Genomic DNA, 13968 nt, shown 5'->3' on the forward strand with positions numbered 1-13968 from the left:
GGTAAGATGTACATAGCATGACAGCTCCACTCGTTTGAAAGCGCTTCGAAGGTGAGGAGCACTGTATGTACTGAGTGGCTTATCTGCTACCGCTATCTGCATGAGGTCATTAGTGCCTCGATAAGCGATACGAGCCGACACGTGATCAGGAAGCTCGTCTTCGGCCACGCAGCGACAGCTATGCCGATTCCATTTCCGTCTGTCTATCCTTCGGTTTCTTTTATTTACTGAACCTGGTACGCCTATTCGACAGAACCTGACCAAGCAGTCGAAATCCTCTCTGGCTCTCGCTCTTCGTGCAAACCACTCTGTTTGGTGCAGCCTTCCTGGGGGTATTCCGCCCTTGTTCGCTGTCTCATCGCCAATGTTATAGAGGTCGTGGCGATGGCGTCCCGATGGCTCCTGTTAGTGGGCTACCTGACGCTGGCTCTGATGCTGCGGCCCAGCATCGCAAAATCAGCCGGAGAACCCAAAGTCACCACGACGAAATTTGACTTTGCTCCGGTGTCCCTTTTCTACTTCGAGGACACGGATAACGTCCTCATGAGCCTGGAGAACGGTGCTCTCTTCCAGTCATTCGATGGAGGTGAACAATGGGAGTCGGCTATTGGAGAGGGCGAAGGCATGAAACAGCGGGTGGTTTGGGTTCAACAACATCCTTTCGACAAGAACAGAGCTTATGCCCTGGGCAACGATGGGCGTCATTTCAAGACGAAGGACCAAGGCAAAACCTGGAATGCTTTCACAATTGACGAATTCCCAGCGTTACAGCAACACGCACCTCTTGTCTTCCATGGTTGGGATTCGAGCAAAATTATCTTCCAAAGCGAGGAATGCGCCGGGTTTTTCTGCATCGTGAGATCATACTATACGACGAACGATTTCGAAACGACTAAGCTGTTGCGCGAAAGCGCTGCCGGATGCTCTTGGGCCGTTGGCCATCCGGATTTCGCGGATAATCTCCCATCCTTCGATCACATTGTCGACAGAACGCTATGCGTTGTCCCAGGCTTGAAGGTGCCCTTTGGTCATGCCAACCGTCTGGTGTACTCCGACGATTATTTCAGCAGTAATACTGATGGCATAGAAGTGAAACTACACGCAGACCGGCCAATCTCTGGAGTCATCAGTACCGCTGCTGTCAAGAAGTTTGTCGTTGCTGCTGTTAAGTCCAAGGGAACCGACGAGCTTGCTTTGTACGTGACCACTGATACAATTACTTGGAGTCGGGCAGAGTTTGGCGGTCACAGGATAGAACAAGATGCCTACACCATGCTGGAAAGCACTAACTACAGCCTGCAGGTGGATGTTCTGACCAGCCCTTTCAGTGGCATGGGCGTGCTGTTCACCTCAAATTCGAACGGTACATTCTTTACTCGCAACATCGAGCACACCAATCGCAATGAAGCCGGTATTGTGGATTTTGAAAAAGTCGCTGGAATTCAGGGCATCGTATTGGTCAATACGGTCAAGAATCCTGAAAAGGTTGAGTCAGGCTCCGAAAAGAAGATTATCAGCCAAATAAGCTTTGATGATGGAAGAACCTTCCAACCGCTCAAAGTGGGCGACAAACATCTGCATCTACACTCGGTGACTACTTTTGCGAATATTGGCCGGGTATTCTCGAGTCCGGCGCCGGGAGTAGTCATGGGTGTCGGCAACACAGGCGACAGCCTCAAGAAATACAATGATGGAGACCTGTTTGTTTCAGACGATGCAGGAGTAACTTGGCGGCATGCTCTTGACGGGCCTCACAAATACGAATTCGGTGACCAGGGTGCTGTGATAATGGCGGTCAGTGATACTGGAAAGGCGAAAAAGGTCAGATTCTCTCTCGATCATGGCAAGGAGTGGGAATCAGTCGATCTAGAACACACGATTTACCCCACCATGGTCACAACGACTCCCGACTCTACCAGCCTAAAGTTTGTTCTCGTTGGGCAGGAGAATGGTGATGGCGACTACATTGTGTATTCAATTGATTTCAAGGGCCTCCACGAACGAAAATGTGGTCAGGATGACTTTGAAAAGTGGCCGGCCAGATTGAATGAGAAAGGTGAACCTGATTGTTTGATGGGCCACAAACAATATTATCGGCGCAGGAAGGCCAATGCAAATTGTTTTGTGGACGAGGAGTTCAAAGACCCTCAGCCGATCCTAGAACCATGCAAATGTACGACCGAAGACTACGAGTGCGAACAACGCAGCGAAGATGGGCAAAGCTGTAAGCCTGCTGAAACCCCCAAACCTCCAGAGGGCAAATGCACAAACCCCACCGATAAGTATTTGGGTCCATCAGGTTGGAGGCTCATTCCGGGAAACTCCTGCATCCGAGAAGGCGGCAAGAACATGGATGATCAGATTGAGTGGTCATGTGAGGACGTGGGAAGTTCTCCTGATAGCAATGGCAAGATCAGCCATACGAAACAGTTCTTTGACGCGAAGCAATTCAGCGCATACTATTACTTGGAACGCCAGTCCAGCAACTCAGGGACTGACGAAACTGTCATCATGTTGACAAGTGCACACAACCTCTATCTCTCGCATGACCACGGTAAGACGTGGCAGCAGTCATTGCAAGGGAAGAAAATCACCAAAATTGCACCTCATCCGTATAGCAGTGACACAGCCTTTCTCCTGACTGACGGCAAGGAGGCATTCTGGACAGTTGATCGCGCTCACACATTCAAACACTTCGAGGCACCGATTCCGCCTACCCATGACCGTGTCCCAACAATCTCGTTTCACCCACAATATAGAGACTGGCTTATATGGACCGGTGCTGTGGATTGCGAGTCTGGCGATTGCCATTCCAATGCCCATATCAGCCAGAATCGTGGCGAAAATTGGAAACTTCTTCTCCGCTATGTTCAGAAATGCGAATTCGAGAGTCGAGAGACGCGTCCCGACAGCAATAAGTTGATTTTCTGCGAGCAGTTCGAAAGTGAAAATCGAAACAACCGATTGCAACTCTTATCCAGCGAAAATGAGTTTGCCGATCGACGTGTCCATTTCGAGGATGTTATAAATTATGCTACAATGTCCGAGTTCGTCGTGGTAGCGTCTCGAAACCCGGAAAAGCCGGAATCTCTGACTGCGAGCAGCAGTGTGGATGGCCGGACCTTTGCAGAAGCACACTTTCCTCCAAACCTTCATGTTCCTATCCAGACAGCCTATACTGTTCTCGAAAGCTCTACTCATGCTGTTTTCTTGCATGTGACTGTGAGCAATGTCGAAGGAGGCGAGTACGGCTCCATCATAAAAAGTAATAGTAATGGGACCTCTTACGTGCTCAGCCTAGGCGCAGTGAGTCGGGACCATCGTGGCTATGTTGATTTCGAGAAAGTTCAGGGACTCGAAGGTGTTGCTATTGCGAATGTTGTCAGCAATGTGGACAGGCTTTCTTCCGGTGAATCAAAGAAGCTGAGAACCATGATCACTCACAATGACGGAGGCCGGTGGATGTTACTACCCCCACCCAAAAATGCGGATGGCCAAAAGTTTGGTTGTGCCGTGGAAGCAGGCAAAGGGATTCCGGCTTGCTCGCTCCACCTTCATGGCTACACAGAGCGCAGGGATGAAAGAGACACATATTCGTCTGGCTCGGCAATTGGCCTTATGGTCGGCATAGGTAATGTGGGCGATCATTTGGCTAGCGATGGCGAGCCAGATACATTCATCACACGCGATGCTGGCTTCACTTGGAAGTTTGTGAAGCAAGGCCGGTATCTGTGGGAATTCGGTGACTCCGGTTCTGTTGTCGTGATTGTGCGCGAGTCAATACCGACCAAAGTACTTTATTACAGTACGGACGAAGGTGATACTTGGGAAGAATACCAGTTTTCGGATGTTCCAATGCAGATCGAAGACATTTCGACTGTCCCGTCTGATACTTCCAAAAATTTCCTTCTTTGGGGTAAAGATGCGGAGTCGGAGAATCGAGATAAACTCGCGACTGTCAATATTGACTTTAGTAAACTCCGGGCCGCCTCATGCAACTTGAACGAAGATAGTGGAGCCAGCGACGATTACTACATTTGGGAGCCAAGCCACCCTTTTGAAGACAATAACTGCCTGTTTGGTCATGTTGAACAGTATCATCGCAAGAAATCCGCTGCTCAATGTTGGAACGATTGGCGTGAGCCCCACATTCACAGCATAGGGAGGAACTGCAGCTGTACCAAATCCGACTTTGAATGGTAAGACTCACTTACCAATTGCTCCGATTGGATCAATGTGAGCTCGGAAGCAAACAATGGCTTGCTAACACTGAACAGTGATTATAACTACGAACCTTTGAGTGATGGTAGCTGCGGGCTCGTCAAGGGATTGTCCCCACCGGATGCGATGGCTGTTTGTAAGGTGGATCCCGATCGTGTCGAATACTGGGAGCCCACAGGATACCGGCGCCTGCCCCAAACGACTTGTCAAGGGGGGTTGGAGTTAGACCATCTGGCTTCGAAGCCCTGCCCAAATAAAAAGGAGGAATATCAACGTAGACACGGCATCGGTGGGGTTGGGCTGTTCTTTGCCATTGTGACACCCATCGCTGTGGCCGGTGCTGTTGGATACTATACCTATACCAGATGGGACGGCAAATTTGGTCAAATTCGCCTTGGAGAGAATGTTAGCACCTCTTCTGGTTTGCTATCGCGAGACTCGCTGCTCATAACCATTCCCGTCACCATAATCGCAGGCGCGGTGGCTGTTGCTAAATCCTTGCCGCTTTTGGCGACTAGTTTATGGCGAAGTGCAAGCGGTGTTTTGCGTCTCAGGCGCAGTGGAGGCTATACACGACCCTACTCGTCTCGAGGTGCTTTTGCAGCCCGACGAGGCGATTACACTAGCGTTGTCGATGATGAGGATGAGCTTCTTGGGGTGGAAGATGCCGACATTGACGAGGAAGATGAGCTCTAGTGGCAGAGCTCATCTGCGCTCTCTTCGACAGGCTTCATGGCTTTTCTATGGTTGCATGTTATAGTATGAATATGTAGGAAGGGCCCCTGTTCGCCTTCCTTTTGTACTTGTCACTCATGCTAGGTTGACTTGATTATCTTTGGTCTTCTTTTTAGTATTTGAATGATAGGTTCCCATTCGGGCAATAGCCCGAATCTTTTTTGAAAGGGTATTTGCATGGTGTCATGCATTCATTGATCGTAAGTGTTGTTTATGAAGATCATAGTCCCTTACATACTTTGTGTACCATTAATCTGACGCTGAGATGTTCTGTGGGTGCTTTCTGGATCGTGTATGAGATATCAACCAGATTGACGTATGCATTCAGGGTGATATGTCAGAAAATGTTTCCAAGGAGATGAGGTCTTTCCGACTATGAGGCAAGAATACTATCGTGGCCCTGGGTTCCATTTCACTAGCCACTAGCCCGACGTCCAACAAGGCGCGCTCCTCGACCTACAAACAAAGCCCTGAATTGACAAGGCCGCTCTGCTCAGCAATCATATATGGCCACCTTGCGAACTTTGGTAGTTAAATTACCATGGAATTGAAGCCAACCCAGAGAGGGGAAGTGCGTCTTATGGATCCAGTAAGACTGTCAGGTCTGCGTTAATGGGAGACGCGTTCCATACTATCGCACCGGACCTGGAAATGAGAGAGGCCTAGATTGAAAGTAGGGACCTAAGATTGCTCCTTGGCTCCAGGCAAATCGTCTGGGCCGAATGAGTCCGGCAGAAGCTGCAAATCAGATATATGTCAGTACACCTTTTCAAGGATACATTGGACAAAAAAAGCATGGTGACTGATAAGATGAACAACAGTGAACACTAAGTGTAATTACCTCTCCGATAGTTTTCATAGTAAAATTTCCTTGCCCGTCATACATAAAGATGGGAAATGATGAAGTGCAAAATTCACGTATGCTGTTGTCCGCTTGTTAGTCATCGGTTTAGTAAAGGTAAGTACAGGTACCAAACAAGAAAGATATGTCGTTCATGAGTGTAGAAACTGAAAAGAAATGGCTTCAAGCATAGAATCAACTTACAACTGTCTGCACATGCCGCAAGGTGATGCTGCTGGTTCAATGTCTGTTGCAACAGCAATTGCTTTAAAGTCTCGATGCCCAGCTACCTGCAGATCAGTCCGATACGTCAGCTGTGACTTCAAGTTGGACAGGATTTCCAGGGCGTGGTGCCGCCTGAAAGTCACACGGCAAAACGAGGACAGATATGAGCTGGCCAGCCTGAGTAAATAGCTGAGCAAATAGTGATTTGCAGAGCGAGTCCTAAGCTTGCAGTGGCCTGCAGCAACTTCCAGCAACTTGCAGCAACTTGCAGCAAGGAAGGCGAAGCATAGAAGAAGAGTAGAGGTAACTCACAACCGCGGTCCCCAATGCAACCCTTTCTGCACAGGTCCCAACAGGATAGGCAGCGTTCTCTACGTTGGCACCGTGAAAATACTCGCCTGTTTGCGTCAAAACACAGGCTCCAACACGGAACTTTGAATAAGGGCCTATGGAAGCTTTTTAGTAATCTATAAGGCACATGAAAATCAGAAGTTTTGGAACATGCATTCAACGTCGCGTTCAGAATGAAGGTTGAGGGGGTTAGGAATCAGCACATATCTCGAACTTACAGTACGCAACGTCCTTGGCAGAAATAGCTTTGGTGGAGAGAGTCTCCAGCTCCTGGGCCGAAAGATGGTCAGCGGACGATGCCATGTTTAAATCCATGTTCGGATAGATTGTCGGATATATGCTCGGGAAAAATGATTGAGCAAGAAAGTGATCGTCCAGGTTCTGGTGGTAAACCAGAAGGACGAGACGTGAGGCGAGAAGAGATAAGTAACGCTGAATGTGGGAGAGGACCGAGGGTCACACGTCATGCTCTTTTTCTGGTATTGCAGCCCCTCTCCGAAAATTTGCGCTAACTATCGCGGATCAACCAACAGCCCATTGAAAACCATGACAGCTGGGCATGACAGTAACCTTTCCCAGCTCGTTGACCATTCTACTCAGTGTAACGTATAATCAAGTCTGGTAATCACTCAACCACCATCATGGACTTCTAATTCTGGCATTCCAGAAAGAGCAAGTATTGATCCCAAAATTAATAGTTCTAATGAAGACTTTCCTTCTTCCTCACCTTCCGCCTCTATCAATGCCAGATTGAGTTTTCTTTTCCGGAAAAGAAGACAGGGAAATCAGAAGAGAATGAGAAAACTGAGAAACGGGAAGATAAGAGTGAAGAAAGCAAGAAGAGAAGAAGGGAATCGAATGTAGAATAAAAAAAGGTCTAGATCTAGAACATGAATATAGGTATCATACAACAATGCCAGAAAAGCTCAAAAAATCGCAGGAGTTACTCGAAAGAAAAAGGCAGGAGGACAAGGAGATTATAGAGTGACGACACGCTCAACCAAAATGGCTTCGTAAACCTTCGTATATCGTAAAGATAAAGGCTGAGCTGGGAGCAGACCGGGCGCAAGTGATACCGCAACCTCGATATAATCCCTTCACTCCCTGCTGTGCCCACAAGGCTCGGGCAACCCCCCAGAATGTTTGCCTTTCACCATTGTGTGCCAGGCGTGTGATGTCTTCGGTTTGCATGCGTGACTTGATCGTATCAGCTGGATAGAACAGGAAATTGTAACTGACGCCAGCTGCTGCACCTGCGAGCATCTGCTGGGGTATGGGAACGCGATCGGACTCAAATGCGGCATCATCAGCCCGCTGAGAGGCTGCGCGGGATGAGCGGAAGAGCGCCATAACTCCTTCGTAGCTACCAAACCAAGCGGCGCCACCGCCGGTTTCGCGAATAAATGTCCCTAATTGTCCACGCCAGAAGCCCATAATACCATCGCGTCGGAACACAGATACAATGAGAGCCACAGGCCCCGGCGCTTTAGCGCCGGGGCCTGCCAGAGGTACTTGCATCTTGCATTTGATCAGCTCCACCGGGGTAAGTGCGAGAGAGGTTATTGACCCAGAAGCAGCACCGCAGAGAACCAACGCTGGGAAGGGTAGCGCATCTGCCGGGGCGTAAAACGTGGCGCGAAGTATATCCTGGACGAGGCGATAGCTGAAGAAGAGGCAGCTGTTTTCTACAGCCGCCCCGACCATAGGGGCGCTGATCCCTCGGTAGAGCCCACGCACACCATCGGCTTGGAACGACTGACGGAAGCAATCCAGGGGACCGGTGTATTTTAGAGGAAGATGATCCGGCTGGGACTGGAGTCGTACTTTGACGGTATCAAAAGGGTATTCGATTACCTTCCCTACCATTCCCGCAGTCTGACGGAGCGTCAGTGGTTTCCAGCTCAACACTGAGCGATACAGCGAGGCGACTCACAGATCCGAACAGAATATCTTTGAAAGCTTCGAAGCCCTGATTGGGCGGGAGTGAAGGGAGTTCCATCGACATCTCATTCTTTAGTGCTCTCGCATTCTCTGCAGCCGCCATAAGGGAAAAGATAGTCAAGAATTGGAGAGGAGATGAGGTAAGGTAGGCAGCAAGGACAGGACAGGAAGTTAAGCTGTTAAGAGAACATGGTAGGTATAGAAAGTGGTTCGGTCTAAAGGGCCAAGCGAGTATTTAAAGAGGAGGACCTGATCCGAAGAGGGGCGGTGTGTCGGGGAGGGGTGGTGTCAGTGAGATGCCCGAACCATGCGCGATAAATTCAGGAAAGAGCGAGCATCGCTTGAAAAGCTGGAAGCAGATGAGCCCAAAGGCCGAGAGGTCACATATAGTGGGGGGCCAAAGAGGAAGACGGTTGGTTGCGATGTTTCAACTAGCTTGCCAACCAAGTGATTCTTAGGAAACGAGGTGGGACAAATCCCTCATCCTCGGAGCCACAAGTGCCAGACGCGGGTTCGGATACTCACTTCCACCGAGATCCGGTTATCTGATCGGTCTAAGATAACTTTTTCCTCAAAATCAGACAACCGGAAGAATAAGAGGGAAAGGCAGCGGAGAACTGCTAATAATACATATCACTCCTTCTTCCCCATTCTCAGCATATATCTCGCTTTGGTGGCAGATTTAATTTCCATTCCCACCCTCCTCACCTGGTCTGACCATGTCGTCCTCCTCGGCTTCAGTCCCTCCGTCCGTTAAGGGCATGCGGAAGAATGGTATTAATTTGCTTTCCCCACTTTTTACCTGTTTTTCTCTCTTTTTTTTCCTTTCTGACATTTTGTTTCTTCCCCTCCCCCCTCCTGAAAAAATGACTGGAGCTAATGAGTCGTACTTCTCGGACCCGCAGGGAAAAATTGGCACGACTCCAAGAAGCCCTTCCGCCCTACGGCGGGTATGACCTCCTATGCGAAGCGCCTGGAAACCCGCAAACACCAAGAGGCCGTCAAAGAGCACGAAAGGGAACTTAAGGAAGAGAAGGAGGCTGAGCGGAAGGTAGGGCAGACTTGCAATTCATTCCACCCCTAGGCAGCGTAGGTGGACTGACAACACAACCAGGCCCATATCCAGCGAATTAAGGATCGCAGAGCCGCCAAGGAAGAGAAAGAGCGCTATGAAAAGATGGCCGAGAAGATGCATCGTAAACGTGTTGAGCGCTTGAAGCGCCGTGAAAAGCGCAACAAATTGTTGAATTCTTGATGCTGCCTAGAGCTTGGTCGACCCTGGACAGTTCAGTGTATGCTGTCGCGGTTGAACTGTTTCTTGCTGTTTGCTAGCTGCACTGGATGCATGGCGGTTACCTACCAGCTGTTCGAAAATTGCCTTTTCTTCCTATTCCTACACGCAGAAATCGCCTTCCTCTTATTTGCGCTGAGCTTTCGGAAGATAATGTGGCGATAGGCCTCTTTTCACATTCTTCAATTTTCTGTCGGGACAAAAATGGATCATGGCGACCTTGGAGTTGGGGGTTCTGGATACAGGTTTTTAATTATACTCATACGAAAGCAAGAAACATCTTTACATAGGATTCTCCAAGACTTCATGCTATACCAAAGTAGTTGTAAAGCCACATGGGCTCGGAGACGGAGTCGGGCGTTTCAAGTCATGCCGATCGTGCTGTATGTACTGTACCAGTACGTAGTCTAAAGAATCCAGGGGGGAGGAGGATATCAATCGGTCAACGCTTGGCGCCTGATGTCGAGTCCGCCATGTCAATCGAATGGCTTTGACCAGCAGCACAGCTGATGGGCATTGAAACAAGTAGTTCTTCTCTTTTATTGCATCAAACTATCCGCTTTACGGACCAAGGGCCTTGCTGAGTCCGAACGGAGGCCTCGATGAGCTTGTCCTCGCCTGGCATGGTATCTTCTACGACTCCCGAGCGCTCCGTCCCTCATCCACCGGCCACCCATGGTTTTGGCGTGGTCGTCACCCAGAAACCGCCTAGTACTTCACTGGACCAGCAGCTGGCCAGCACAAGCTATGATCAAGCCCAATTTATCACCGATAGCCATGGTCATGAAGACAATCTGCAACTTGCCAACATCGTCAGCCCGTCCGAAGAGAAACAGCAGCACCGTCATCTGGCCATCGACGTTCCCAGCTTAGACCGAGTTCTGTCCAAATCACGCCACCGTCACAAGCATAAGCGTAACAAATCTGGCGACGGTCGTTTCCCACGGAGAAAGAATCAGTCTACGACATCTACCACTGCCAGGGGTCTGCTACCGACGTGGCCCGGGATGAGGGACAAAGACAACGATGAAGAGAATGGTCTCCTCCGTCCGATCACACGTCGAACGACACGGTCGCGCTGGGGATCAGAGTCTACCACGGGATTGACTGACGGGAGCCGGAGGGAGAGCTTACTTGAGGGAATCGATACAAACACAAAACTTGGCCCGGTCGCACGTCAAGAGCTCCGGTCGTTAGAGGACCTGAAGCAAGTGAAAAGTCGACGGAAATATGGCGAGGAGTGAGTTCCGACCGCTGTATCGTGAACCGGGCTTGGTATGACTGACTGCACACCAGGTATTTGAGGTCCGCTTTGTCACTTATCGGAATATTGGCTACAGACATCACGCGCCGTCTGGATTACACGTACTATAACCTTTTAGAGAATGTGGCAGCCCTGAATGCTACGGTATCATCTTTCCAGGAACTGCTCAGCTCTACATCAAGTCTCTTTGTCGATTTCCAGCGAGAAACGTCGAGTCTCGACCAAGAGATCCGAAAACAGATCGGAGAGCTTCAAGAATTCCAGCCACAGATCAGAAAGATAGAAGCGTTAGAAGATCGCATGAAGATAGGGCGGACGAAAGCTCAGGAACTCAATGATCGACTTGAGAACATGCGGAATGAGATCGATCGCTGGGAGAAGAAAGAGATGGAATGGCAAGACCGCGTGAATCGAAGGCTCCGTATGTTCTGGACCTTTGCAGTAGCGGGTGTACTTGCAGTGCTTCTGGCCATTGCCACACAGAACAGGAGCATGATAACATCCTCGGCCATTTCCAACAACATGCGTGCAGGCACGGCAACGTTGGATCATAGTGTATCACTCCGGGACGAGGGCAATCACGAATCTCAAGGAGGAAACACTCACACGTGGATCAAGCAGCCAATTGATACCCTATATCAGGGATCCGGTAGTTCGGAGCCTGCTGGTGACGACCCTCTGAATTTTTCTGTTTCTGAATAATTTACAAGTGCGGCTTCCTGTCTCTGTGCTCTCGGCATGAAGGTCAAGGTCGGCCTCGACTCCATTGCATTACTATTGGCTTTTGCGTGTGATACCCAGTTGCATCCAAGCATCCGATTTAGTACGTTAAGCGTTTAGTCTGCCGTTATATAATAGGTCATCGAAAGACAATAAATCAGCTGCTCGACTTCTTTTTCTTGTCTTCAATAAGCTCAATGTTGACCTCGGGGATTTCCTTGGCATAAAACTCCAACAACCATTCTTTCACGTCTTCACTGACATCACCCTGAACAGTGATCTCCTCGGTGCCTCCAGCAGAGCGAGTCATGGAGGAGCCAGTCGCAAATTTCTTGCCAAGCTCTTTGGCGAGCTTCTTGTTCTCCAATCCGTAAATGTCCAAGCCCGTGATGACGGTGACATGTTTGCGCTTGTTACGTTCAACGCGTTTGATCTGTACCTTGGAAGCAGCCTTGCGCTCTGCATCGCGTGCCTCTGCGGCGGCAGCCTTTGCCTCCTTTTTAGCCGCATCCTTAGCAGCACGCTCCTGGGCAGACACCGAAAGTGAAGATAACTTGGAAGTCAGAGCCTCTGCGACCCCATATCAGAGTCAGCTGCGGGAGTTCCAAGATCTGCCACAATGATCTGAACAGAGCGGACGAACCTTCAGAATAGAGCTGCTGATACGCGTCCGGGTGCGTGTCTTTCAGCCAGTCTTCGCACTTTTTCGCCGTTCCGCCGAATTCGCAATACTGGAGATCCACGAGTCAACCACTTGTCTTCGAGAAAGTCGTTCGATTTGAGATGGTGCCGATCATAACATGCTCTGGGGAAAAAAAGGCTGGAATGAGGGCCATACTTCTACAGGCAGTGTACAGACTGCACATGCAAAACACACAATGCGTTAGCCTTGTCAATCTAAGGGCCAGGGTAGCGAGAAATGGTTTTCATCCCATTGCAGAAGCTCGAGTTCGAGATGGGCCTTCACTCACCTCCACAGTACAGGACGTGCTTTGCCTGATTTTCCACCGGACAAGATTGCTCGACGTCCGCCATTTTCTGACCCAATGACCTTGTTGTATATGGTCTATGGAATGACGGCCAATCGATCCAGAGAGTGATTATGTTTTAAATCACTAGAATTCGTCGAATTCGGAAGTCCTGTTATCACCGACTGCACTTTAGTTTATCGAGATGGCGCGGGGTCGGTACTGCAGCCACCCCACTAACCACTTCGGGGAAGCGCTGTGATGATGGTCACGTGATAGTATATGCCAGCGCAGGCATAATCGGCTGGACAGGCATGATTAAGGATTATAAGAGACCGGAAGAAACATGCTGAGGCGATGGTACTTCTGTTTGCAAGATAAAACCCGCTCAAGTTCGAGTATAACGAGCTAGGAGAACAATCTTGAAAGAACTAAAAGTATAAAGTGACGATGGCACAAACACATGGTGAGGTTTCTATCTGATTCTAGTTCCTACTCGTGAGGTTTTTTTAGTATGTATACTTTGTAGAAAGTAAGCTTGCTCTCTTTGCCTTCTTATACCCTCTCTGTGTTACGCGAGACCCGATGATTTTGAAGTGAGACGTCGACTATCCGCTTCTGACACCCGTGGCTCCAACGGGATTGTGGCTGGGAGAATCTTCGAAGAACCCTCAATACAATAGTCATCAAGCAGAGGAGCTAGTAGGAAGAGGGAAGTGGTGGCAGTTCGGAGACAGAAAAATCAGAAGCAATGGTGCAAACTCCCGGAGGCCCGAGACAGGCGAATAGGGGCCAAGCAGAACGCAAGGAAGCCCTTTCTGCAGTACCCGACGCCTTCACTCTCAAGCCAGCCATAATTAACGCTTCGAACAAGAGCCAGATGTGCTACCTCAAGCGGAAAAGTGAAGCCTACCACCTCAGGCACTAATAGGCACAATCCCAATTCCGGGGAATCCTACCGAGCTGGCCAGAGCATAGCTGATAGACTGATCGTCAATCGGAATGACGAGGAGATCAATCCTCGACCCATAGTACCCCCAAAGCCTATTCGGGGCAAAGTGGCCGGAGATTGTCAATATCGCAAGTGGCTGTCGGGGTTGCCTCATAGGAGCCGACGGCTGGTTCCTCGTCTACAATACGAGCATGCTTCCGCTAGAGGTATACTGAAATCGGTCTCTTCCCAAAACCAGCCTTCTTCCCAGGACAGACTCGCTTTGGTAGGGCTAAGTTCACGGATCACGAAGCTTCCACTTTGCACATTCACACGACTCTTGAAGAGTATCGCCTGGCAAGGGGCCTGCGCTTTCCGATGGCAAATAAGCAAGTCGATAACGTGGCCTTACATGTAGTTTGAGTGACATAGGTTTCACAGCCTAGAATGTGTAACCATCAGATGATGGGTGCGGTTTCT

The 13968-nt window shown here is 49.6% G+C and overlaps 6 protein-coding genes across 6 annotated transcripts; 3 read left to right on the forward strand and 3 right to left on the reverse strand.

The window, feature by feature from the left end:
- Window positions 1-15: 15 nt before the first annotated feature.
- Window positions 16-5049, forward strand: BO66DRAFT_348076 (vacuolar protein sorting/targeting protein 10). Its single transcript, XM_025644640.1, has 2 exons — window positions 16-4199; window positions 4278-5049. Exons 1-2 carry the CDS (start codon window positions 385-387, stop codon window positions 4915-4917), a joined length of 4455 nt encoding a protein of 1484 aa, XP_025504872.1. The 5' UTR covers window positions 16-384; the 3' UTR covers window positions 4918-5049.
- Window positions 5050-5637: 588 nt separating this feature from the next.
- BO66DRAFT_400830 (cytidine deaminase) lies at window positions 5638-6676 on the reverse strand (the record flags this gene model as incomplete). Its single annotated transcript, XM_025648737.1, has 5 exons — window positions 5638-5694; window positions 5798-5879; window positions 6002-6087; window positions 6335-6468; window positions 6592-6676. The coding sequence occupies 5 exons, from the start codon at window positions 6674-6676 to the stop codon at window positions 5638-5640; spliced, it is 444 nt and encodes a 147-aa protein (XP_025504873.1).
- Window positions 6677-6960: 284 nt separating this feature from the next.
- amcA (putative mitochondrial ornithine carrier protein AmcA/Ort1) lies at window positions 6961-8243 on the reverse strand. Its single transcript, XM_025647202.1, has one exon. It carries the CDS (start codon window positions 8237-8239, stop codon window positions 7370-7372), a length of 870 nt encoding a protein of 289 aa, XP_025504874.1. The 5' UTR covers window positions 8240-8243; the 3' UTR covers window positions 6961-7369.
- Window positions 8244-8736: 493 nt separating this feature from the next.
- Window positions 8737-9898, forward strand: BO66DRAFT_419915 (CGR1 family protein; the record flags this gene model as incomplete). The annotated part of the gene is made up of 4 exons (XM_025649847.1): window positions 8737-8761; window positions 9056-9088; window positions 9220-9365; window positions 9429-9898. 4 exons carry the CDS (start codon window positions 8737-8739, stop codon window positions 9567-9569), a joined length of 345 nt encoding a protein of 114 aa, XP_025504875.1. The 3' UTR covers window positions 9570-9898.
- Window positions 9899-10079: 181 nt separating this feature from the next.
- BO66DRAFT_391225 (uncharacterized protein) lies at window positions 10080-11750 on the forward strand. The gene is made up of 2 exons (XM_025647203.1): window positions 10080-10845; window positions 10902-11750. The coding sequence occupies exons 1-2, from the start codon at window positions 10208-10210 to the stop codon at window positions 11569-11571; spliced, it is 1308 nt and encodes a 435-aa protein (XP_025504876.1). The 5' UTR covers window positions 10080-10207; the 3' UTR covers window positions 11572-11750.
- On the reverse strand, window positions 11601-12753 carry tma22 (putative RNA binding protein Tma22). Its single transcript, XM_025647204.1, has 4 exons — window positions 12561-12753; window positions 12428-12447; window positions 12233-12320; window positions 11601-12159 (listed from the first exon to the last, which is right to left on the reverse strand). Exons 1-4 carry the CDS (start codon window positions 12622-12624, stop codon window positions 11747-11749), a joined length of 585 nt encoding a protein of 194 aa, XP_025504877.1. The 5' UTR covers window positions 12625-12753; the 3' UTR covers window positions 11601-11746.
- Window positions 12754-13968: the final 1215 nt, after the last annotated feature.

Source organism: Aspergillus aculeatinus (genome assembly GCF_003184765.1).
Source record: "Aspergillus aculeatinus CBS 121060 unplaced genomic scaffold BO66scaffold_19, whole genome shotgun sequence".
Lineage (NCBI taxonomy): Eukaryota > Fungi > Ascomycota > Eurotiomycetes > Eurotiales > Aspergillaceae > Aspergillus > Aspergillus aculeatinus.

Bases quoted from the DNA above. Each gene is read 5' to 3' on its own strand.
- amcA (XM_025647202.1), bottom strand. From the start codon at position 8,239: ATGGTAGGGAAGGTAATCGAATACCCTTTTGATACCGTCAAAGTACGA.
- BO66DRAFT_391225 (XM_025647203.1), top strand. From the start codon at position 10,208: ATGAGCTTGTCCTCGCCTGGCATGGTATCTTCTACGACTCCCGAGCGC. The intron at 10,846-10,901 runs GTGAGTTCCGAC...ACTGCACACCAG, and splicing joins CGACGGAAATATGGCGAGGA to GTATTTGAGGTCCGCTTTGT.
- BO66DRAFT_348076 (XM_025644640.1), top strand. From the start codon at position 385: ATGGCGTCCCGATGGCTCCTGTTAGTGGGCTACCTGACGCTGGCTCTG. The intron at 4,200-4,277 runs GTAAGACTCACT...AACACTGAACAG, and splicing joins ACCAAATCCGACTTTGAATG to TGATTATAACTACGAACCTT.
- tma22 (XM_025647204.1), bottom strand. From the start codon at position 12,624: ATGGCGGACGTCGAGCAATCTTGTCCGGTGGAAAATCAGGCAAAGCAC. The intron at 12,448-12,560 runs GTGAGTGAAGGC...TTGCATGTGCAG, and splicing joins GCACGTCCTGTACTGTGGAG to TCTGTACACTGCCTGTAGAA. The intron at 12,160-12,232 runs GTTCGTCCGCTC...ATGGGGTCGCAG, and splicing joins TCAGCAGCTCTATTCTGAAG to AGGCTCTGACTTCCAAGTTA.